At 44.4% G+C, this 23,574-nt stretch overlaps 1 protein-coding gene across 2 annotated transcripts in view; it reads left to right on the top strand.

Moving 5' to 3' along the window:
* LOC119961897 (mitogen-activated protein kinase kinase kinase 20-like) overlaps window positions 1–23,219 on the top strand; it is a 171,492-nt gene extending 148,273 nt beyond the window's left edge. For both annotated transcript variants that reach the window (XM_038789395.1, XM_038789396.1), the window contains exons 18-20: window positions 14,471–14,545; window positions 18,226–18,370; window positions 21,816–23,219. In XM_038789395.1, coding sequence (XP_038645323.1) covers window positions 14,471–14,545; window positions 18,226–18,370; window positions 21,816–22,675 — 1,080 coding nt within the window. In that variant the 3' untranslated portion in view covers window positions 22,676–23,219. The remainder of the gene's footprint in view (window positions 1–14,470; window positions 14,546–18,225; window positions 18,371–21,815) is intronic.
* The last annotated feature ends 355 nt before the right edge of the window (window positions 23,220–23,574 follow it).

The raw sequence follows: 23,574 nt of genomic DNA, 5'->3' as shown, positions 1-23,574 counted from the left end.
GTGGTATTGTGCTGTGATGTCATCTAATTGGGCTTGGAAGTTGACATCTGGCGAGGCCGTTGCCTCTGCGGACGACATGGTGTGAACCCCCTGCACAAGATTCAGGATTTTGCAGGCCCGAGCACCGAGCAGGGAAGCTCTGTTGGTTCCTACAATTTCAAAACGCAGGGTTGCTTTTGAAGAACGATGGGATACCGCAAACTGGGATGAGCCACTGGCAGCAATGGCATTGCCATTGTAGTCGAGGAGCTGGCAGGCCGGTGGAAGAATGGTTGGCTTGACGCGGATGGTGTCAAGGTCAGATTTTGAAATGAGGTTCACTGAAGCGCCGGTGTCCAGCTTGAAGCGTATGTGAGCCTTGTTAACTGTAAGGGTGGCACACCACTCGTCGTCTGGATCAGTGCTCATCACTGGGAGTTTCACCTTCTTCGCTGAAAGGATCGTGAGCGCGATTCTCCGCTGCCCACGCCGGTTGGGAGAATAGCGGGAGGGCCTCCCGACATTTTTCACGCCCTCCCGCTATTCTCCCCCCCCCCTTCGCCCGACCCACGTCACGAATCGCCGCTCACCGTTTTTTACGGCAAGCGGCGATTCTCCGCGGCCTATGGGCCGAGCAGCCGGGCCTTTACACCCGTTTTTTCATGGCAGCAAACACACCTGCTTGCTGCCGTCGTAAAAACGGGCGCTGGATGCCCGTTATGGGCGGGAGCACCACCGTTGTGCTCGGGAGGGGACAGGCCCGCGATCAGTGCCCACCGATCGTCGGGCTGCGTTCAAAAGGGGCGCACTATTTCCCCTCTGCCGCCCGACAAGATCAAGCCACCACATCTTGTCGGGCGGCGGTGGAGAAATGCGGAACCGCGCATGCCCGTAGTGTCCTAAAAAGTAAGGTTAAGGGTGGGGTTGTTGGGTTACGGGTATAGGGTGGATACGTGGGTTTGAGTAGGGTGATCATTGCTCGGCACAACATCGAGGGCTGAAGGGCCTGTTCTGTGCTGTACTGTTCTATGTTCTAAATATCATTTCAGTTACTGTGAAAAGCCCCTAGCTGCCACATTCTGCCGCCTGTTCGGGGAGGCTGTTACGGGCTGTGCTGATAAATGCAGAAACATTAGAATTGCTATCATTGATACCTGCTCCCTGACATGCTCCACTGTTACAGAGATTACTGTAATGGTGTAAATGTATGCAAAGTGTGCCTCAATAGACTGATGAAAAGTCAGGGTTCGTACAATCAGGAGTAATTAAGTTTTAAACTAAGAGAGTAAATGTTAAATATTACTGAACAATCTTTCTGGCCCAAAACATTTAGGCCAGGATTCTCTGAGCCTCAGCGCCGAAATCCTGCTCAACGCGGGGGCGGAGAATGGGGCCCCAGACCCGCCGCGCTGAGATGCGATACTCTGCTGACCGGAGAATCACCACCAACTGCGCGTGCGGGTCGAGGCAGCGCCGGTCGGGTACATTGAAAGAGGCTCCCGCGGTGATTCTCCACGATCGACGCACCGAGTTCCGCCGGCGTGGTTCCAATTTGGTTCCACTCGGCGGGAGCTCATCCTGGTGGAGGGGCGGGGGTATCAGACTCCAGGGGGGGCCCCCACAAGGGCCAGGCCAGGCCCGCGATTGGGGGCTACTGATCGGCAGACGCGCGCGATCCGGGGGGGGTGGCTATTTTCTTCCGTGCTGGCCCGCTGTGTGGTTTCGCCATGTTGTGGCAGGGTTCCTGGTTCAATTCCAGCTTGGGTCACTGTCTGTGTGGAGTCTGCACGTTCTCCTTGAGTCTGTGTGGGTTTCCTCCGGGTGCTCCGGTTTCCTCCCACAAGTCTCGAAACACGTACTGTTAGATAATTTAGACATCCTGAATTCTCCCTCCATGGACCCGAACAGGTGTTGGAATGTGGCGACTAGGGGCTTTTCACATAACTTAATTGCAGTGATAATGTAAGCCTACTTATGACACTAAAGATTTTTTTTTTAATTTTTAAAAATGTAGTTATACTGTCCATTCACAGATCCAAACTTTCAGGGTCCTTTCTATGCCTTGTTGATCTTCTTAACTTTGGTAGATCTGATTAATCTGTTTGACAGATCTGTCGGTGCAACTGGTATGACCACATCACTATTTAGAACTTCAGACTGTATAATGATATTTGAGTCGTCCTCTGGTTGTGTTGGTTTTGAAGAATATAAGTTTTCATAGTTCAGTTGAGCAACAGGTTGTTTAACATTTATGAGTGCCTGTCTGCTTCTCTGCAGAACCTGTTCTTGCTCTGTGATTACAGTGTAAGATCTTGGGCCTATTTTCTGTAATACTGTTGCACATTTTGACCAGCCATCAGGATCCTGCACTCTCACTACATCATCGGGTTTTAAAGGTTTCGGAGCCCTGGTTGACTTGTTATAGTACCTCTTCTGCGTCTTTTGCGATTGCAACTGATCCCTTATCTTCTTATTTATTTGTTGTTTGATATGGCATGGCAGAGATGTTCGTAGCTTTCAACTCAGCAACAGTTCTGATGGCAACAAACCACAACTTAAAGGAGATGCTCGATAGCTGAGCAATGCTAGATATGGATCATCTTGACTGTCCATAGCCTTTTTCAGTAATTGTTTGACTATCTGCACACCTTTTTCTGCTTTGCCATTTTATTGCGGGTACAATGGACTTGATGTTACATGTGTGAAGTCATAATGCTGTGCAAATGCCTTCCATTCTTTACAGTTGAAACACGGTCCATTATCACTCACACCTGATGTATGCCATGTCGTGCAAACATTGCTTTTGTATGCATTATAACACAATTTGCTGACGAGCTTGACAGCTGTGCTACTTCTGGATAGTTTGAATAGTGTTTTTTTAAATAAATTTAGAATACCCAATTCTTTTTCTTTCCAATTAAGGGGCAATTTAGGGAGACCAATCCACCTAGCCTGCACATCTTTGGGTTGTGGAGGTGAAACCCACGCAAAGACAGGGAGAATGTGCAAACTCCACATGGACAGTGACCCGGGGCCGGGATCGAACCAGGGTCCTCAGCGCCATGAGGCAGCAGTGCTAACCACTGTGCCACCCCATGATAGTTTGAATAGTAGTCCTCTATTAGCATATATTATTTACCATCAAGATAAAATAAGTCCATCCCATTTGCAATACTTCGTCTTTCTCTATTGCTTCAACAATCAATCTTGACTTTGCATCTGGCACTGGTAGTGTTTCTGTGATCAAATCCACATGAACTTGCAGATCCTCTCCCATGGAATTGTCATCTAGTGCTGCTGTAGCTTTGGACAGTACATCTGCTACTGCAATGTGCTTGCCCGGTGTATAGATCAATTCTATCAGTCACATCTCTGAAGTTTCATCATCATCCGTTGAATGCGAGGTGACATCTCACTCGGAATTTTATTAACTGTGGCAACCAATGGTCTGTGGTCTGTCTCAACAATGAAAGTAGGTACACCATACACATGACTGTGGAATTTCTCTAATATGTTCACTAGCCCTAAACATTCTTTTCTATTTGAGCATAACGACATTCAGATTCTGTCACTGATCTGGAAGCATATGCTGCTGGTTTCCAATCACTACCATTTTCCTGTTGCAGCAAAACTGCACCTAAACCATCCTTCGATGTATCTGTTGAAATTTGGGTATTTTTTGTTGGATTGAAAAATGTTAAAACTGGAGCCGTTGTTAGAGCTGGGTTTTAATGTGATCCAATTGTTAGTCCAAGTGAAGTTATTCATTTTTTTCAGGACTTCCCTAAGACATGCTGTCTTCGCTGAGTGATTTGGTGTAAATTTACCAATCAAATTGATTATGCCTAGTATTCTCAGTACTCCCTTTTTGTCTGTTGGTTGAGGCGTAGTCATAATGGCTTGTATCTTCATGTCATTAGGCTTTATTCCTTGAGCAGACAACCTGTCTCCTAGGGACGTCATTTCCTTCACACCAAACTGTCATTGGGCCTTGTTGAGACATAGCCCATTTTTTCTGACATTTTGCAATACCTTTATTAGTCTGTCATTGTGTTCCTCTTGGGTGGAACCTCAAATGATGATGTCACCGACTTATACTCCAACACTCTGAATGCCTTCAACAATGTGTTCCATCGCTCTGTGTAAAATTTCTGACGCTGAGATTATACCAAAGACAGCAATATCCACCAAACGGAGTATTGAATACACAATACTTGGTACTTTCTTCATTTAACTTGAGCAGCCAGAATCCTTGCAAAGCATCAAGGTTGCTGAAATATGTCGTACCAGACATCTCACTTGTGATCTCCTCTTGCTTGGGTATCGGATTTATATTTGCATTTAGATATTTAGGATCCATGCATATCCTAAGATCATTATTTCACATTTTTACATGCACCATCGAATTGACCCAATCTGTCGATCATTTTGATAACACCAAGATGTGTAACTTTGTCTAATTCAGCTTTTAGACGGTCACGTGTTGCTCGTTCTGGGCGAGTGTGCTCAATTTGGCTCTGTTTTGTTACTTAGCTCTGGAGTCGCCAGGTATCGTTAAGATGCCGCCACAAGTTTCAAGGTTAAGTTCAAAGCAATAAAACCATACACCAATTAGTAAATTCAAACAACTGAGTTTATTATAATACAATTATAATCCTACCCATGCACACGCTAAGATGATTAAACTATTCCTACCACTAAATAAACAAATACTTATCTGGAAGGAACTGCTGGATCAGGGGACAAGGCCTCTTGCTCTGCTCTGGTCTGCAGACTTCAGGTTGGTACGGGTTAAAAAGGGGTCAGGAGTGTCTATCTCTGGTAGCGATCTGGTAGCTATAGGTCCCAGGGATCCGCGCCCCTTTGGGCGGACCCTTTACCTGCTCGGAATCGATTGGGTCTCTTCCCCATGTGAGGTGGTCACAAGCTTTTCGGCTGAAAAGCAAGTGGCCAATCTCCAAATCAAACATTTAACATACAGACATAACCAACATGCATGCAGGTTCCATCAGTGGTGGCGTGGGGCTGTGAAAAGCTGTTTAAATTTAAACACTGAACATTTAACAAACACATACAAACAAACATGCAACGAATATCGTACAGGTTCCATCAGAAAGAAGGATACCGTAAATTACATTTGGCTGGGGGTGTAACTAGCATATGGAGTCAGTGCAGTGTGACCGAAGAAGAGAGGAAGGAGAGAAACAAAAATGAATTGGCATTGCTGAGGTATCCCTGTCATGAGAAGTGGTGGGTAAGCGCTCATAGTTTGCATGGGGCAGCTGGGACCTTGTAGCTGCTGTGGGTGGTGTTCTCTTTCATATCTGGGGGCGGGTCTAGCTGGTGGTGGGGGTCTCTTGCAATCTCGGGCGAAGTGTCCTGGCTGCCTACAGTTGTAACATCACTCCTGAGGCACATAAGGCGGAGCAGGCACTCTGGTGCATTGTTCCCTTGTGTATTCCCTGAGTGGGGGGTCTGGGCTGTTGGTTTTGTTGCTGCTTCGGGGGGCATTGGTGGGCTGATTCTGTTGCTGTTTCGGGGGGGCTTGACATTCTCGAGCGTAATGTCCTAACTGTCCACAGTTAAAACATTCCTGTGACTTGGTCTGCTGTGGGCTGTTCCTTCCCTCATTTACACATGCGGGGTTTTGATGTGTTTTAACTGGATGCATGTCTGCATCTGCCTGCTCTTCCTCGGGATTTATAAATGCTGTTTTATTGTGGACGGATTGCTGCCAAGCGGGACAATCTTTTCAAGACCCATTTTTTATTATGGGCCTCTTCTGAGGGGTCATAATTGGAGCAGACATTCTGTCCTGCATCTGTGGCGTGGGAGATGATTGTGCGGGTCCATTTAACCATATTATCGCGGGTTAAATGAGCGCGGTCTAAATCGCCAAAAACGGCAGTGAAATGAATCCACAGCCTTCCTGCGAATGCTGTGGGATGATCGGTCCTTTTCTGCCTACACTTATTTAGGCCTTCGACTGGGTCTCCTCTGTTGTACCCTATCGCGTCTAAAATAGATGTATGCATCTCTTCGAGGGTGCCTCCGCCAACGTTCTGTGGGTCGGGGAGGGCTGCTACAACCGATGAATCTAAACTCAAAACTGTGAGCTTAACCTGCTCTCGCTCATCCAGGCCGTACATGGTCGCCTGCTGTTTCACTCTTGCGTAAAATTGGTGGGGGTATGCAGTGGGGAGGAACGGGGTGATTTTCTCACACGCGTCCCTTAGTTGTGTTACGGTTAAGGGGGTGGTGTAGGTGACGTCGGGTGCGCCTTCTGTGGTTGCCTTTCTTTGGGTGGTGACTGGGTTCATAGGTGCGGGTGCTATCTGATCTGTGGGGGGTTGGGGCGCTTTCCTTTTCTGTTGCGCTGCTGGCGCACATGTTCCCTGAACATAGCGCTGCACGGTTTTACTTAATTCCTGCCAATCTGGGGCATTTTCCTCATCTAATTGGGTTCCAAATGTTTCTTGGAACCCATTCTGCACAGAAAGCAGAGATTGCAGCTGCGCAATCTGCTTCCTACATTTAGCATAATCCACTGTGCTTTGCCTTTGCTCAGTGGTGGCAGCATGGAGTGCTCTTAAAGCTGCCTTTAGGTCAGAGCATTGCCTTTGCAGTGCCTCTACCTGCTTCTCTGAATTTTCCCTGATCAGAACTGCGCGCTGCACATCCTGATAGGCTTTCTCATACTGGGTTTGGGAACTGCTCAGATGGGCTAGACAAGACTGATGTGCCCTCTTGGCATCATCCACCTCTCTATCCTTCTCTGCCAACTTCCTTCTTAATTCTAGATTCTCCTTTTCGATGTCCCAGACATCCACTTTGCTCATTCTATTCCTCTCTTCTAATTCTTTGCGGAGCGTCCGAACGACCTCCTCTGTGCCTCGCAATTGTGCCAAGCAGGACACAATTGCCATCGGCTTGCGTGCTTTACTTAAATTCTTTTTATGAATTTTAGATAGGTTCTCCCACCAAGTATGTCCTATACTCCCGGGACCTGTCTCCTCATTCGAACAAAACTCACTCCAAAGGGGCCATCCTTTCCCTTTGAGGTACTTCCTGAGTTCCAGTTCCCATACGGGATATTGACCTACTCTGCTTCTGTTGGTTGCTGCGACCACGAACTGCTCTGGGTTCATGAGGCATTCCATTGCCTGCATGGCCATTTCCTATTTCTCTATGCTCTCTTTAATTTGGAACGGGGATAATAAGGTAATGCTTATAAATACGGGTACGGCTTTCGCTATGTTACGATTATAAAGCTCCCGACAGTTTGTCGCAACAAAATCTCTCGATTTAACCTTACAACCCTGTTAGTTACGTATGCAAAAACACACTTCCGAATTATGACTATTGATTTGAACTCCTTGAACACTTGTGGTTTTTCCTTTTCCCAATTGGATTTCTGATTCAAATTTCTGGGTTCTCTCGCAGTTGGCGGGGGGGGGGCACTTCTAATCGAGTCTCGGCGGAGTTGCCACTAAATGTTGCTCGTTCTGGGTGAGTGTGCTTAACACTCAATTTGGCTCTGTTTCGTTACTTAGCTCTGGAGTTGCCAGGTATCGTTAAGATACCGCCACAAGCTTCAAGGTTAAGTTCAAAGCAATAAAACCATACACCAATTAGTAAATTCAAACAACTGAGTTTATTATAATACAATTATAACACTACCCATGCACACGCTAAGAGGATTAAACTATTCCTACCACTAAATAAACAAATACTTATCTCGGAGGAACTGCCGGATCAGGGGACAAGGCCTCTTGCTCTGCTCTGGTCTGCAGACTTCAGGTTGGTACGGGTTAAAAAGGGGTCAGGAGTGTCTATCTCTGGTAGCGATCGTTGTGAGACTTACTTGCTGGCGGCTGCTATCCAAACCTCTCCTCTCCTCTCTCGTTCAAGGTCTTCTTGGCAAAAGCTGGTCGAAATGCTGGTCCAGAGAGGAGGGCTGGTTCAGAAGAACGAACTAAGTGTGGGACCTGTCTTTTATAGGTCCCTGGGATCCGTGCCCCTTTGGGCGGACCCCTTTACCTGCTCGATTGGGTCTCTTCCCAATCGATATGTTTGAATCCACCCAATACTGAGGCTGTTCCTTGGCTACTGGGCGGGCTTTCAGGTGCTTTGTTTTCGGACCCCGCTGGTGCCGGGGTGTCTGGTTTCCCATACACTGCTGTTAGGGAATGGCCAACTTCGGTGGCTACACACGTAATGGTGCTGGAACTCTTCTCGGCGCATGTATCATTGGTTGAGCACCATTTTTTTATTGAATCTTGTAGGTGAAAGGCAAAACACCAGAACCCTGGTAAATATCTGGAAAAGCCTGCATAATGGACTCCACTGATCCACTGTGTATACTCAGTGCACAGTCAGTGTGGTACACTCTTTTTTTTTACCAGTTCCAGTGCTTCAACACCTAGCAGCAACTCACAGTCTTTAGCTACCATGGAGGATTTGACTTTGTGAACTTTATCTTTTACTTGGACAGCACGTTCACACATCCCCAATGTGTCAATCTTCTGACCATTATAGTCCTTCAGACTGGTTTGATTAATATTCTCGGTTTTATTTTCAAAGCTTCAATATCACTGATGCTCATGAGGTTCGCCTTTGCTCCTGTGTCTAATTTAAAATTGATGAGTGATTTACTTATTAACAAAGAAACTGTTCAGTTGTTTTTGAAATATCAATTTTATAACTTTTTGTTTCTGTAGGCGGCATTTTACTCTGTTTGGCTTTGTTGGCCGTCTTCATCCGAGACACATCAATGAAAAATGTGCGTTCTAAGTTAATATCGTCAATATATTGATAGACTTTTCTCGATTGACTTTCCTGTGTGTGAATCATTGTTTGGCAAAATGATTTTTACCTTTACACTTTGTGCAAATCTTTCTATATGCTGGACTTTGCCTTGGTAGGTGCCTGTTTCCACATCTTTTACATTTAATAGCTGCTTCTGGCAAGCGTTTAAAATGTCCACCACTACTGAGACCACGTTTTATGTTCGAATGTGTCATAACATCAATGGCGTCAGCATCGCTCCCAATTTTCGTGCCAAAACTCTGCATTCAGTGTGTTTATATGCTGCACAGCTATTTCACTAGCATGGCAAATCTTAATCACGTTTTCCAACTGAAGCTGATTCTCCTGTAAGAGACGTTCATGCACCTTACTTATTATTAATTCCAAAGAAAATTTGATCTCGAATCATTGAGGATTTAACGTCACGAAGTTACAGGTTTGTGCTTTCAACTTGAAGTCAGTCCGAAAGCTCAAAGGTCTACTGCATGCGCGTTCTAAATATGTAGCGCTCGAAAGTTTCTTTTTGTTTTGGAGTACAATGCTCATAAAATTTCTTAATGATGGCATCAAACTTTTACCATCTTCCTCCCATTCAAAAACAACTGCGTTGCAAATCTCTATCGCCTGGGGACCTGCTACAGTTTGCAATAACGCTATTTTTTTTGTTCATCTGGCTGCGCTTGTAATGGTAAGACTGCCACATACAGCATGAACTGTTGCGTAAATGCATGCCAATTGGCAGTTATTCGAAGATGCTGAGGCATTTCAAACTTTCCATCTTCTTCTTTTACTGGTTTAGCATTTTCAGAGGTTTCTTTTGATGTTCCTATTTCTTTTTTCTTAGCACTGTTTCCGAATTTGAAAACTGTGGGCAGGATTCTCTAATTGCCAACATACAAATCGCGTTCGGCAATCGGCCGGAGAATCCACGTTTACACTGGAATCAGGGGCGCCGCTGATTTTGCGATGCTCCGCCTCCTCAAAAACGGCATACTCGGGGAGTACGCTGCACACCATTTGGACGGCCTCAGGTCGTCACCTGAGGCCCTCCCCCGATGCCCAGCATGGGGTGTGTGTCCTCACAATGCTCGGGGACCTCGCGTGGCGGCTGTGGGTTGTGTCCAATGCCACCATAGTCGCGGGGGAGTCATTCCGCTGGCAGGGGGGGCTTTGGTGGGGGCTGGGGGACTGGTAGGGGGTGGTCTGGGGGAGTTACAGGTAGGCAGTGTTTGGCAGGCCAGCTCTGCGTGCAGCTGCCACCATGTTGCACAGTGCAGCCGCTGCTGTGTGCATGCGCTGGCCACGGATCTGTCCATTCTTCGGCCGTATCCGCAGGTAAAGCCGGGGGCTTTATGCTGCACCGCTGCTAGCCTCCCACCAGATGGAGGAACGGTGCGGGGGCGGCGCCGACTTTCTGGTCGTAAGACCAGACGGATCCTGCGGACATAGCCGGAGGATCGGAGAATCCAACCTCATGTCTTTCAAATGTTCACACTGCTGATCTTCAGTTTTTGATTACCACTACTGGTACGATGTTATGAGTCGGAGTACCAAAGAATATCTAGTTCTAGATTAGTCAAATTTATTATTGCATAACAAACTGTGGTTTGGAAACTAATACAACAAACTGAGACAAACACAACAAACCATGACGAATTCTCCTACAGACTTCTTCCATTAAGCAAGAGATACAAAAGTCTGAGAACACGTACGAACAGACTCAAAAACAGCTTCTTCCCCGCTGTTACCAGACTTCTAAACGACCCTCTTATGGATTGACCTGATTAACACTACACCCCTGTATGCTTCACCGGTATTTATGTCGTTATATTGTGTACCTTGTGTTGCCCTATAATGTATTTTCTTTTTTTAAATTTTCTTTTCATATACTTAATGATCTGTTGAGCTGCTCGCAGAAAAATACTTTTCACTGTACCTCGGTACACGTGACAATAAACAAAATCCAAAATCCAAATCCCGAGGTTACAGTGTCACATGGTATTACTTGTCTATCACCTAGTGGTTGGAGGTAAAACATATTTACATGTACAGTTGCTTATGCATATTACTACACTCCCGACTTTTATGGCAGCTTAAAGGCAGATCAAATGTCCTGCTGATTTATGTCAGCAACATCATTTGTTCCCCCATCTCATGAATGCTCATTAATAGGCCAACACACCAGTAACTAGTTCCCCCTCCAAATTAACTATCCCGCCTGCAGGAATTTAAAATGTTCACTTTGATGACTGGACAGAAGTGGTGTGAATCTGGTGAGGTTGACTCCTTCCTGGACTTTTAAGGTCAGTAGCTTTTACCTTCTTTTCACACCGTCATGGAGTGATATCGGCTGCCTGCAGTTCAAGCTGTACCAAGCCTTCTGAGGGCAGGGGAGGGAATGGCTGTCCGGATGCCGTTTAAATATGGTGCCTAGGCGTTGGAGCCTATGAAGTAACAGCGACGTGAGCCACTTCCTTTCTATACCACCAGTAATACGCGCGGATGAATATCGAATGAGTTGAACAGCACATGATCTCGTCAGTCGCCCCACTCTTTTAGTAGCTATAATTTCCACTCCTGCCACTGAACTTTGTCCCCAGAATGAAAACTTACACCATTTATTTTGTTCCTAATAAAAAGCTTTGAATGTAATTTATATTCCCTGTTGTTTACTCCCAGCTTTGGCATGTGTCAGTCAGGATTCTTCAAGCTAAAGTGTTTAAGAACCTTCTTGCTGTTTTCCTAGCCCATGCCCACCCACAGACCTCATGTAGTAGAAGCCACACCTTCAAACAGATGCCATATGACTGGACAGCTCCACCAATAAGCCTGCTGACGTCAGTGGGCAGCTGTAGCTGAGGTGAACGAGAAAAGCTGATCCGTCATCACTCACAGCAAAATTCAAACCTATGTTTTAGAAAGGTGTCATTTCATTTTTCAAGACTTCCCAAAGGTTCAACTTCACGTCAGCCACCTTACTATCAATCCCACTTGTGGTGGTATGATTAACATAGCTGCCTGCCATTGGTGCAGAACACCGGCTTACCATTGGCCCTGGTCGGTCATGTGCCTCTCGACCGATTGGTTGAGACCAGTCATGTGACGGCTCCCCGATTGGTCGAGAGGCTGAGTTAACCCCGCCTCCAGGGTGAGGTATAAATACCCAGTACGCCCGGCGGTCGTCCATTTACTGTAGTCGACCACAGGGCTAACATCTAGCTTTTTAAAGCCTAACTTTTGTACATCAACTCGTCTCGCGTTCAATTGATGGTTCATCACCACTTTCCTGTTCTTTCTCCATATTCTTGTGGTAGATGTTATTCCCTTTTAAAAGAAATTGGTCTAAATTTTTCGCCCATTCGGTGCATGTAGTTGGCGGGCCTGGAAGCAGGCGTGAAACGCATTCCCATCCGCGGTTGGCCCCGGAGCACCTTTTCACATTGGAAGGCCAATTAATGGCCATCTAGTGTGAAACATGCTCCATGAAAGGCTGAGTGCTGCTGAGGAGGGAGGGAAGATGTCAAGCGTCGAGAAAAGGGAGGGTGTGAGCTGGCATTTCCAATGTGCTCCCTCAGGGGGACAGCCACGACAGAGCTGTCTCGGGAAGCTGCTGACCCGTGAAAAATAAATATTGATGTCAAAACTATGCTACGAGTGTCTAGGCAGCACAATCATACACAGATCTCAGTCCCCAGACACATCTGTTAATTTTATTTGAGCTCTTGCCTTTCACCTCCCTGGAATCAGGTTTCAGTTTAAATGTAAAGGCTTACCCACCAAATGTAAAGGCAGACTGCCAATGTAAATTCCTGGGCAATTGGTGTTTAATTAATTTACTTTGGTTTCTTGATTGTCGGTGAGTGTGTTTCCGATTCATGTGTGCTCACCGACCAAAATATCGTGCAAGGGCACGATGATATTGGGATGCGCACCAGATGTCTTCTTGCACAATCTTGCAAACTTCCGGGTTGGCCGCAAGCCCAACTTTATACGGAAAATTCTGGCCAAGGACTTTGATTCAACAACTGCTTGTGGAACAGAATTCCATATTTGAACCACTGGGATTGGCTTTGCATTTGTGAGGCCAACCTGGTGGTAGGAGATGAATACATCTCGGAGGAGCCCTCCAATGGAGCCAGGGGACCAGTTAACGAAGGCCCCCTCCCCCTCCACCTTCCTGGTGGGCGCAGGGGCGGGTGGGTAGGAAGTGTGCAGGCCACCTGCTGGATTTAACGTACCTCTCAATCCACCCCCACCGCCCTCCAACCTTCAAACCCGCTTACAGAGAGGTATTAAATCCAACCTTCTATCTAAATTTCCCCTCCCTATCAGGAGTGTTGAGAGTAATTGCAGACTTCTTCTATAATAACAATTCTAATGAAAGTTCATGAGCTGAAATGTTAACTCTGTTGCTTTTGCCACAGAAGCTGCCCATCCTGCTGAGGATTTCCAGCGTTCTCTTTTTTGATTTCAGATTCCCGGCAATCTCAGTATTTTCCTTTTGCAGAATCCTCTTGCTAACTCAGATGGTTAACTCAGTTGAGACTTTCTTGGCCTCTATGACTCAGTTACCTAGTGAGAAAAAAAAATCCAGTATTTTTCTTAAAGTTTAGTAACATTCCATGTTTTAAGGGGTTGTCTATTTAAGACTGGGTTGGGAATTGTTTTCAATAAATAGGTTGCAAACCTTTAGAATTCTCTATTGCAGAGAGGTGCAGATGCTCAGGTGTTGAGTGTAATCCTGTCCGAGATCGACAACTTTTTAGATACTAAGGAATTAAATATGTATTGGTGTCAACGATAGCAGCTCAACCTTGGTCTTATTGAATAGCAGAGCAGCTCGAGGGACTGAATGTTCTGCTCCTACTCATATTTCTTATTTGCATTTGTTAAGCTTCATTACTATTGCCTCCATGCTTCGTGCATCAACAGTCATATAAAAAAGGAAGCATTCAGTATTGTACATTATTTTGTGTTGAAAAATTGATCTTTTTCCCCCATAATGTTATATTCTTACGGTTAAATAGTCACCCAAGAAGCATTCACTAGATTTCTTTTTTTTTAATAAACAATTTTATTGAGGTCGTTTTTGGCTTTATATCATTCACTAGATTTTTGTGCATATTTCTGAAAGAAGTATATGTGTCAAGACATGTTTTTAAAATATAAATGTATTTTTGCAAATGTTCTCAGAAACTTGAATCATGTATAGATGTTAAATGAAACAATGGCTTGAATTTTCCAACCGTTCAAGCCGGCGGCATATTTCAGTCCTGCCAATGGCGCACCCCCACCATGGCTTTCCTGGCAGCGAGGGGTGAATTCAACAGAAAACCCCGTTGACAGCAGCAGGCCAAAAGAATCCGGCGCCAGCCAATGGCAGGTCGTCCCACGGCGGCAGGTTGCACAGAAAACCCGGCCTGATGATTTTTGTTTTGTCAGTTACTGTTCGCCAATGGCCATGACACCCAATGGCTGCCAGGAAAGCCACTCTCCATTGAAAACCTCAAACATTAAGCCATCATGTTCAGGCAAATAGATGGAAGAAGTACACGTCATTTTAATGCAATAACTGGTTTAGAACTTTCCACTTCTGAAAGCTTCCAAATGTAATATTTTAATGGGATTTCATGGTTTTGAAATGTTTCACATGTTTAAAATGATAAATATTCTTTTCTCGCAGCCTCCCTACCTAATGGAGAAGTGGATTGTGGGAATTAGTGAGAACCAGATTGTCGAATGCATTGTTACTTACGAGGTGAGTCTTGAAAACAAGCAATCGTTTTATTTAAAGTGCTTATATAAGATCCAGATATGCTACATGTGAAGTTTTAGATTGAAACAATATGCTTTGAGAATAGTTTCCGGAGCCTGAAGAGATTAATTCTGATGTGACTTTGGCAGCCTTCAAATAATTCCATTCTCTCTGTCACCATCTTCTGAAATGACTCGTGGGCCATTCCAGCCCTCCCACCAATCCAATGTTATTAGATTTCTGCAGCCAAAGTGGCTGACAAACCAATTTCAAGCATTTACCTGTGCAATTCTGAAACTAACTGCTGGGAGGTACATAGAACGAGTTCAAGTTGAGCTCTCCAATTTTATTTCCCTCCCATAGGTAAGACCTCACTTTTCTATCAAGTTGCCACAAAAATATGAGATACAGAGCAGGGTCATGTTGAGTGAAAGTCACAGTCACTAAAATATGCAGTTTCTTTAATCATAAAAGCGAGTTTACCTGCATCTGAACACCAATTTGTTGTGGTCAGATTTCAGCAGTATCTTATTGCCTTTCTCTGATTCAAGTCTGATAGATTTTAAATTGTGAGCGGTCCTCAATCGTAGTCAGTAGAGTTTTATTCTTCATCTCTTCTTCTTCCTCTTGAGTTCTCTGCCAAAAGGCAAAGCTCCCTATTGATTATTCGCTGAACCACAGCAATGTACCAGTTCAACTCAGCCGGAATGGAGATTGAATCCCATGCTGTGGGCATTAATCTGATCCACATGATGACTGTCTAGGCAATTGAGCTAACTGGCAACCCCACTCTCCGTCTGACTGTTACTATGTCTGATTTGCAGTATTGATGCAAGATTCCTGCACTGAAACACGTCCCAGTCCCCAATGCTAATATCCATCATAAAAACAGGAACTACTCTGTACGTCATCTAACATCAGCTCAGGCTGCTGACTCCACATCACAGCTTCACTTTTCCATTCATGGATCCCTGCACATCATGATAAATAATACCTTCAATTAGCTCTCTCCTTTTCTCAAGCTTATGTCCGAATCCCTTCCCTGCCTTAAATTACAATAATCTTTGTTAGTGTCACAAGTAGGCTTACATCAAAACTGCAGTTAAGTTACTGTGAAAATCCCCCTGTCGCCACATTCCGGCGACTGTTCAGGTACACAGAGGGAGGATTCAGATTGCCCAATTCACCTAACAAACACGTCTTTCGGACTTGTTGGAGGAAACCGGAGCACCCGGACGAAACCCACGCTGACATGAGGAGAACGTGCAGACTCCGCACAGACAGTGACCCAAGCCAGGACTCGATCCTGGGTCCCTGGCACTGTGGAGCAACAGTGCTAACCACTGTGCTACCGTGCCGCCCATGTCTTCACCTTGTACCCAGGCAATCTCCATATTTAACATATCTTCCACCATCTGCAATCCGATGTTTTCATTAAACATACCTTCCCTAGCCAAAACTCTGAATTGTGGAGGAACCATTCCTTCCTGTGACACCCTGGTTCATTCTTCTACCCTACCACCCGCTCTCCTTCCAGGGCACCTCCCCATGCAAGTTGCCATACAACTCCTCCTACACGAGTGTCTAGAACCATCACTTTTGAACTACTTCGTCCAACTTAGTAACTTAATGTACTGTATTTTCTTTTCATCAAGGAAACTGAACACACTTTAGGAAGCCACTTTGCTGTTCCCTTCCGTTTAACCCACACAAGAGCAGCAGGCGGGGGGGGGGGGGGGGGGGGGGCACAAGTAAAGGGAGTGCTCCCGAATTGACCAATCAGCTAATTTAGTAATTGTTCATTCTGACAATGACAGCATTAAGAGTTATTGTTGCAGTAATGTACTATTCACCTTTCTTACATTGTGCACAATTGGTGTCCTATTGAACTCCCAGTTGAGCCCAATCCCATAAGTTTGAACCTCTGCAGCTTTGATAACCCTTACCTACACCTCAACTCATCTGTTTCTGAAACCCTCAGATATGTGCCTGAGTCATCTTAAGATTTTGCTATCCCAATGCTTTTCTGACTGACATCCCATCCAGCAAAGTTCCATCAACTTCAGTTCATACGGGGCAGCACAGTAGCGAAAGTGGTTAGCACCGTTGCCTCACGGCGCCGAGGTCCCAGGTTCTACCCTGGCTCTGGGTCACTGTCCGTGTGGAGTTTGCACATTCTACCCGTATTTGCATGGGTTTTGCCCCCCCCACAACCCAAAGATGGGTAGGTAGATTGGCCACGCTAAATTGCCCTTTAATTGGAAAAAATTAATTGGATACTCTAAATTTTAAAAAACTTCAGTTCATACAAAATTCTGCTGCCCCTGCTCACCTATCGTTCCCTTTTTTGCTGACTTTCATTGATTCCAAGACCTCCCCCCACCCCCCTGCACAATTTTCAAACCTTCATTCTCATGTTTAAATAAATCCTTGTCCCTCCCCATCTCCATATCCTGCTCCACCACTATGAACCACAACCACCCCAACTCCCAAATTCTCCATTTTTCTACTTCCGTCCTTTTAAACAATCCCCCTCATTGCCAGCCGTACCTTCAGCTACCGAGATCCCTCTCCACCCCCAAATACTCCTGCCTCTTCAAAGTCCAAAGATAAGCAGGTTAGGTGGATTTGCCATACTAAGTTGCCATTTAGTATATAAAGATGTGGAGGTTAGGTAGATTGACCATGATCAATGCGTGGGGCGATGGGGTTACGGCAGGGGAATGGGCCTAGGGGCTCTTTCGGAAGGTCAGTACAGATTTGATGTGCCAAATGGCCTCCATCTGCACTGTAGGGATTCTATGGATTTAATGCGGTCTTCTCCATCCAGACACTTGTAAAGCCCACTTTCTAACTTCTTAATAACTCCATCTTTGGCCCAGCCCTTATTAGTCTGAACATGGTTCAATTAAGAAAGTTCTATGCTATTGCCACCCTAAAAATATTGGGCTGGCGTTTTGGATATCTAGGCTCATGTTTAGTAGGTTTATTTTGTAGGTGCTCCACTTTACAGGGGGAGGAGGGACAGCCTCCTGGATAGATATTTTTCTTTTTCAAGTCATGTTTCCCTTTTCTTGTGGGATTGTATGAAATATCTGTGGTTTTCTTTCTTTCTTGTTTTTTTTTGCCCAGTTCTACAAGGAAATAAATTTCCAAAAAATCAGCAAATGAGGTCTCAAACTCCTGGATTGGCATTGGCTAGATCATGATGTCATCAGAAGTTCCTTAAATACTTTATTTCAAATAATCTTTGTTCTGGTCGCTCTGCCTTCTGGATATGTAAATCTAATTTGAGCCTGGTGGATCAAAAGGAAGTGCATAATTATTTGGCAGAAGAAATTAATGTTACCTGATGGTGCAGCAAGTGCGCCTGGGCAGTTTACCTCACCCAAGGTACCACATTTGGCAAATGTACATTTGTAAATACTGGACAACGAAAGGATCAGAATAGACTTGTCATTTCCCCTTCTCTCTTTCTCTCCTTTCCCCCTCACCATAGTTGGATAGCCAGTCCAGATACGATTTCCAGTCACGAGTATCAATAAGGTATGGACAAAGTTATTAGAGGATAACTGGCACTAGTGGGAATTGAACCTCAGTATCAGGCACTTTCTTCAGAGGAGATTGGGAAATTATCATCGAGCTTAAATCTACTAGAAAAGATTATTATTATTATTCAACAGAATGATGTTAGAGCTCCAAAAATGACCAAACACCACCACATTGTTACATGGAATATTTTGAATACTGAAGTGAAGGAGGTGGTGCTGGTTATCCAAGCCATGTCAACAAACACCGAAAAGAAGTTTCAGAGCAAGTGGCAGTCAAGTAAGTAATTTATTGAAACCATTAAACTGTCCATTTTGAAATGAAAAATGAAAATGAAATGAAAATCGCTTATTGTCATGAGTAGGCTTCAATGAAGCTACTGTGAAAAGCCCCTAGTCGCCACATTCCGGCGCCTGTCCGGGGAGGCTGGTACGGGAATCGAACTGTGCTGCTGGCCTGCTTGATCTGCTTTAAAAGCCAGCGATTTAGCCAAGTGAGCTAAACCAGAGGCAATCCAGCAATATTGTAGTGCAATTGTTTTGCTGACACTAATCCAGATCAAAATAAACAATGCTGGAATGTGTTCCTGCATGAACGTCGAGGATAAATATAGTTGTGATGCCCCCACAGTTAATGTTAGCATTCATGTGCTACGAATTTCCTCAGGAATTCCCTTGATTCTTCTCCATGACTTCCAAAAACCCTGTAAACGTGCAAATGGATTTCTGTCAATGTGCCAAAGTTATATAAGAACATAAAATTTAGAAGCAGCAACATACCAAGCTCCCTTCAATAGAAATTTCCAAACCCACAACATTCATCACCTAGAGGGACAATGACAGTAGACACATGGGAACGCCACCTCCTCCAAGTTCCCCTCCAAGCCACACACAACCCTGTGGGTGTACGTACACCAGATGGGCTGTATTAGCTCACCACCATCTTCGCAAAGGCAATTAATAATAATAATAATAATAATAATATTTATTAGTGTCACAAGTAGGCTTACATTAACACTGCAATGAAGTTACTGTGAAAATCACCCAGTCGCCATATTCCGGCACTTGTTCGAGTACACTGAGGGAGAGTTCAGAATGTCCCGTTCACCTAACAGCGCATCTTTCGGGATTTGTGAGAAGAAACCGCAGCACCCGGAGGAAACCCACGCAGACACTGGGTGAGTGTGCAAGCTCTCACAGACAGTGACCCAAGCCGGAATGTGAACCCGGGTCCCTGGCGCTGTAAAGCAACAGTGCTAACCACTGTGCTACCGTGCCGCCCGATCAGGAAGGGGTGATAAATGCTGACATTTCCAGCAAAGTTCATGTCCCATGAATTAAATTTAAAAACCTAGTGAACAATTCTCTGAATTGTCTCCAGTAGGCATACCCCTCTTTACGTAAGCAAAGTTGTATTGGATGATTCCCCAATTCCCTGGTCCACTGTCTTGTTTTGCATTGGAGGAATTGTTTGGTGGAGGTCCTGAAGAGCTGTTGATTCCCATGGGATCTGTATCTCAGCAAAAAGCCAATGTTCAAAGGGAGGGAGAGGAAAAATTAATTTATCGTGTACATAGTTTTTATGTGCTCATGAAAATTCCCTCAAACATTATAAAGATAATTAAAGTAGTACTAACAGCAGCACATAACATTTTTTTTGCATATGTAAATGAATGGTATGCTACTAATGAGCCATATGGACCAGCAAGGTCCCAGTTTTGATTCCCAGTGAGCCTGCTGATTTCTGTCAGAGCAGAAGTGAACAGCCTGAACAGAAGTTGTTGGACTAATGTGATCACAGCAATTCACAAATATCAATGCATGTTGGCATCTAAACTGGTGCCAACTGCCAATTGAATTTTGAAGTAAACAGAACCCATTAGAGGATGTTCAGAATAATTTTGTTCAGAATAATTTAAATTTGTTACAGTATTATCGTATAATTTTTTTTAACTTCCGTTTGCCACTAAGCATTATGTGATTGTAGTGCAGCTATCCTCCTGTCAATTCTTTGTGCGGACTCCTAGCTTTTTCAAGTTAGTTATGGAAGTTTTTATATGCACATAAAATTACTACGTTTTTCTTCTCATAGGGAATCATTCCTGGGCATTAGACTTCAGTGTACATTATATGTTTATGATCATATAAAGTAAGGTGTTATGAAAATTATTTGCCGGCATATTATAGTGTTGACATATTATGGTAGAAATCAAAACAACATTAACAAAGTGACAAATGTCTTTAACGTAATGTCATCTCCAACGTTAAGGTTCTCATTGTACAAACCAGTTTTTCTTTGTTTTGCGTTGGCAAACTAATGTTGTAGGCTGCTTATATTTTATGCAGTTGTTCAAAATGTAGAATATAATTTTTTTAAACTTGAGAAAAAGGAGAGAAGGGGCGGCGCAGTGGTTAGCACTGCAGCCTTATGACACCGAGGAACTGGGTTCATTCCCACCCCCAGGTCGCTGTCCTTGTGGAGTTTGCACATTCGCCCCGTGTCTGTGTGGGTCTCACCCCCGCAACCCAAAGATGTGCAGGTTAGGTGAATTGGCCATGCTAAATTGCCCCTTAATTGAGAAAAAAAAGAATTGGGTACTCTAAATTATTTTAAATAAACGAGAGAAGAAATTTGCAGGAGTAATCATGGCTTAATCTTTACTTTAAAAAAAAAGTAGCTATTTATATAATGCAAATAATCTGTTCAAATCAGATTCTCCCCAGCAGTCTAGAAATCTTAATGAGTACTTAATGAAGTAACGTTTGAAAACATTTTTTTCCCATCCTTAAAGTTACAAAGTAAATGCGCAGAGTGGACAGGGCAAACCCTTAATCCATCTCATTGCTTGCTCCGAAGAAACAGTTGAAATTCAAATTGAACCCAATTCATCGTCTCCACAAGGGAGACGAGGCTTGATCTGATGCTTGATCGTGGCTAAAAGGGTGAGAACGATTAATAAAGTAACATTGAACATGCTTATAAGCAATCTTTCTTGGTTCATCACCGGTTCTGGGTTGCTATGATCAGGAGTTTTTGCGAGTGCAGTTGGCAATGATGACTATGGAATTAAAAGGGCAGAAAGTGCACATCTTTAGATTGTGGAGGTGGGACCCACGCAGACACCGGGAGAATATACAAATTCCACATGGACAGCGACCCAGGGCCAGGATCGAACCTGGGACTTCGGCCCCGTGATATAGCAGTGCTAACTACTGCGCCACCATGCAGCCTGGTGTTGGAACCAACAATTCTACGGACGCGTGCTTTTAGGATTAGAATAGCGGTTTTAATATACTTACAACAGAGACAACCTGTTAGCCGTTGAACTTTCAGTGAACTGGCCGGCTGACCCTGTGGCACTGATCTTTATACAGCAGCTCCCGGGGGAGGAGTCCTGGGCGGAGCCAAGGGAGAAGTCCCGTACAACTCTCGAGCATTCCCAGAGCTACTCCCCCTGGAGGTCAGGTAGTGCATCTGCACTTACAATATAGACACATGTTATATACAGGTTATAATCCGGTGTGAATCACATTCACCACACCCGGTACAGTTGTTCCTTGATCTTACCATGACTTTTAGACATCAGATTTGTTTTTTTCAACAAGTAGGCTTGATAAACGAAGTAACTTAAAATAAATACAAATGTTTTCCTTTGCAAAATGGTTATCCAAAATCATTGATGTCAGATGCTGAATTAACCTTTGTGCATGTTTTTGTATTCCAGATATTCGTCAACAGTGGTTCAATGCTTTAAAGTTGCGCAAAATGTCTACAACTGTCTCTCCACAATATTCTGAAATTTTACCTCCTAACCAGAGCACTTCCAGTTCCATGACGCCACCTCAGTTTTTAACGTTATTTGATCAGCAAGATTCTTATGCTGCAGTTGTAAGACGAGTGCAGAGCCCCAGCAGATTTCACATCGCCACTCCTATAATGACTCAATCCAGACGAAGCTCTAGCCCGTCACCTACAATAAAGGGGTTGAGCAGCCGCCTTTCTACTGTACATCTGAACTCTGAGGGAAGCAGCCTATCAAGCACAACCTCAAACAGCTTTTTGGAAAGAGACCGTATTACCAGTAGACAAAGCAGTGGCTATCAGAGTAATGATTCCAGTGACGCCTTGTTTAATAAAACAACCAGCTCTGAGGGATTAAACCACATTAGTAGAAAAGGAGTTAGCCCAACATTCATGCGTGGTAGTAGAATTGGGGACAAAGAGAAGGAATACAGCAGGGAGAGAAGCAAAAGCACACCTCTCCGACGATACTCTGGCTGTCAATCATCAGAAAAAAGGTTTACTCCGTCCATCCGTTCCCAGCATTCCAAGTCATGGGGTCCTGACAGAAACCCAGAAAAGCGATTTCAGCAACATTTAGGTTCAGCTAATAGTGCAGTCTCAGAGGTGTCAGTTGCTGGCAATACCGGTAGAAAGGACACAGGTGAGGAGAGGCAAAGCAAATTGAATGAAGGAGATTGGATTAAAGTTGAACGGCACAGAAAATCTCAGAAAAGTGAATCTTTTAAAGTATCTAGAGGTAGAGGAAGAGGACGAGGAGCAGGACGCAGTCGATTGTTCTGACAGAGCTTCGTAGAAGATCATTTCTATTTGTGTTAACTGAAAATGGGCATTTCTATCTGCCCATTTAAAAAATCTGTAATTCTTCAAGCAGATGGATCGAGCCCACTAATGGAGAGAGTACAATAGACTTGACTAGAATTGGGGTGTTTGAAAGAATATAAGCCTTCGCTGAGCCAATATATATTATTGGGTCAAACCTCAGTGTTAAGCAAATTGAATCATGGTAAATTTGGAGGGTACTGTACCCCATATAACATTATCTCTACGCTGGCGCAGGTTTGAATGGATAACTGCAATGCTCTGGTAATTTACCAATATGAGTACATTAGAGAATTTGAGCAGTTGCGCAATCGATGTGCAGGGTGTGTGTGCTGATGGTGGATCGATGTTAGTTAAATGTGTACAGAGAGGGAGGACACTCCCATTTTTAAAATATACATTTAGAGTACCCAATTAATTTTTTCCAATTAAGGGGCAATTTAGCGTGGCCAATGAACCTACCCTGCACATCTTTGGGTTGTGGGGGCAAAACCCACGCAAATACAGGGAAAATATGCAAACTCCTCACGGACAGTGACCCAGAGCCAGGATCAAACCCGGGTCCTCAGCGTTGTGAGGCAGCAGTGCTAACCACTGCACCACCATGGGAGAGACACTCCCATACACATGAATACCCACAATGTCTTGACAGTGTATGATTACAGACATAATATCTCAAGCTGGACTCTTTTTCTTTCCATTGCCACGGATGAAATCAATAAATGGGGATTCAGAAACCCATTATGGACATCCTACCATAGAAATTAAGGTAAAGAATTGATGGCAAATTATTTATCCGATTAGAAAATTGCCTGGATGGAAAGAGACAGAGAGTAGGAATATGGCCGAGATATAATTGA

The sequence above is a fragment of the Scyliorhinus canicula genome, chromosome 2 (genome assembly GCF_902713615.1).
Source record: "Scyliorhinus canicula chromosome 2, sScyCan1.1, whole genome shotgun sequence".
Classification (NCBI taxonomy): Eukaryota; Metazoa; Chordata; class Chondrichthyes; order Carcharhiniformes; family Scyliorhinidae; genus Scyliorhinus; species Scyliorhinus canicula.
Note: the sequence above shows the minus strand (reverse complement) of the source record. Positions and strands in the feature narration are given on the sequence as shown.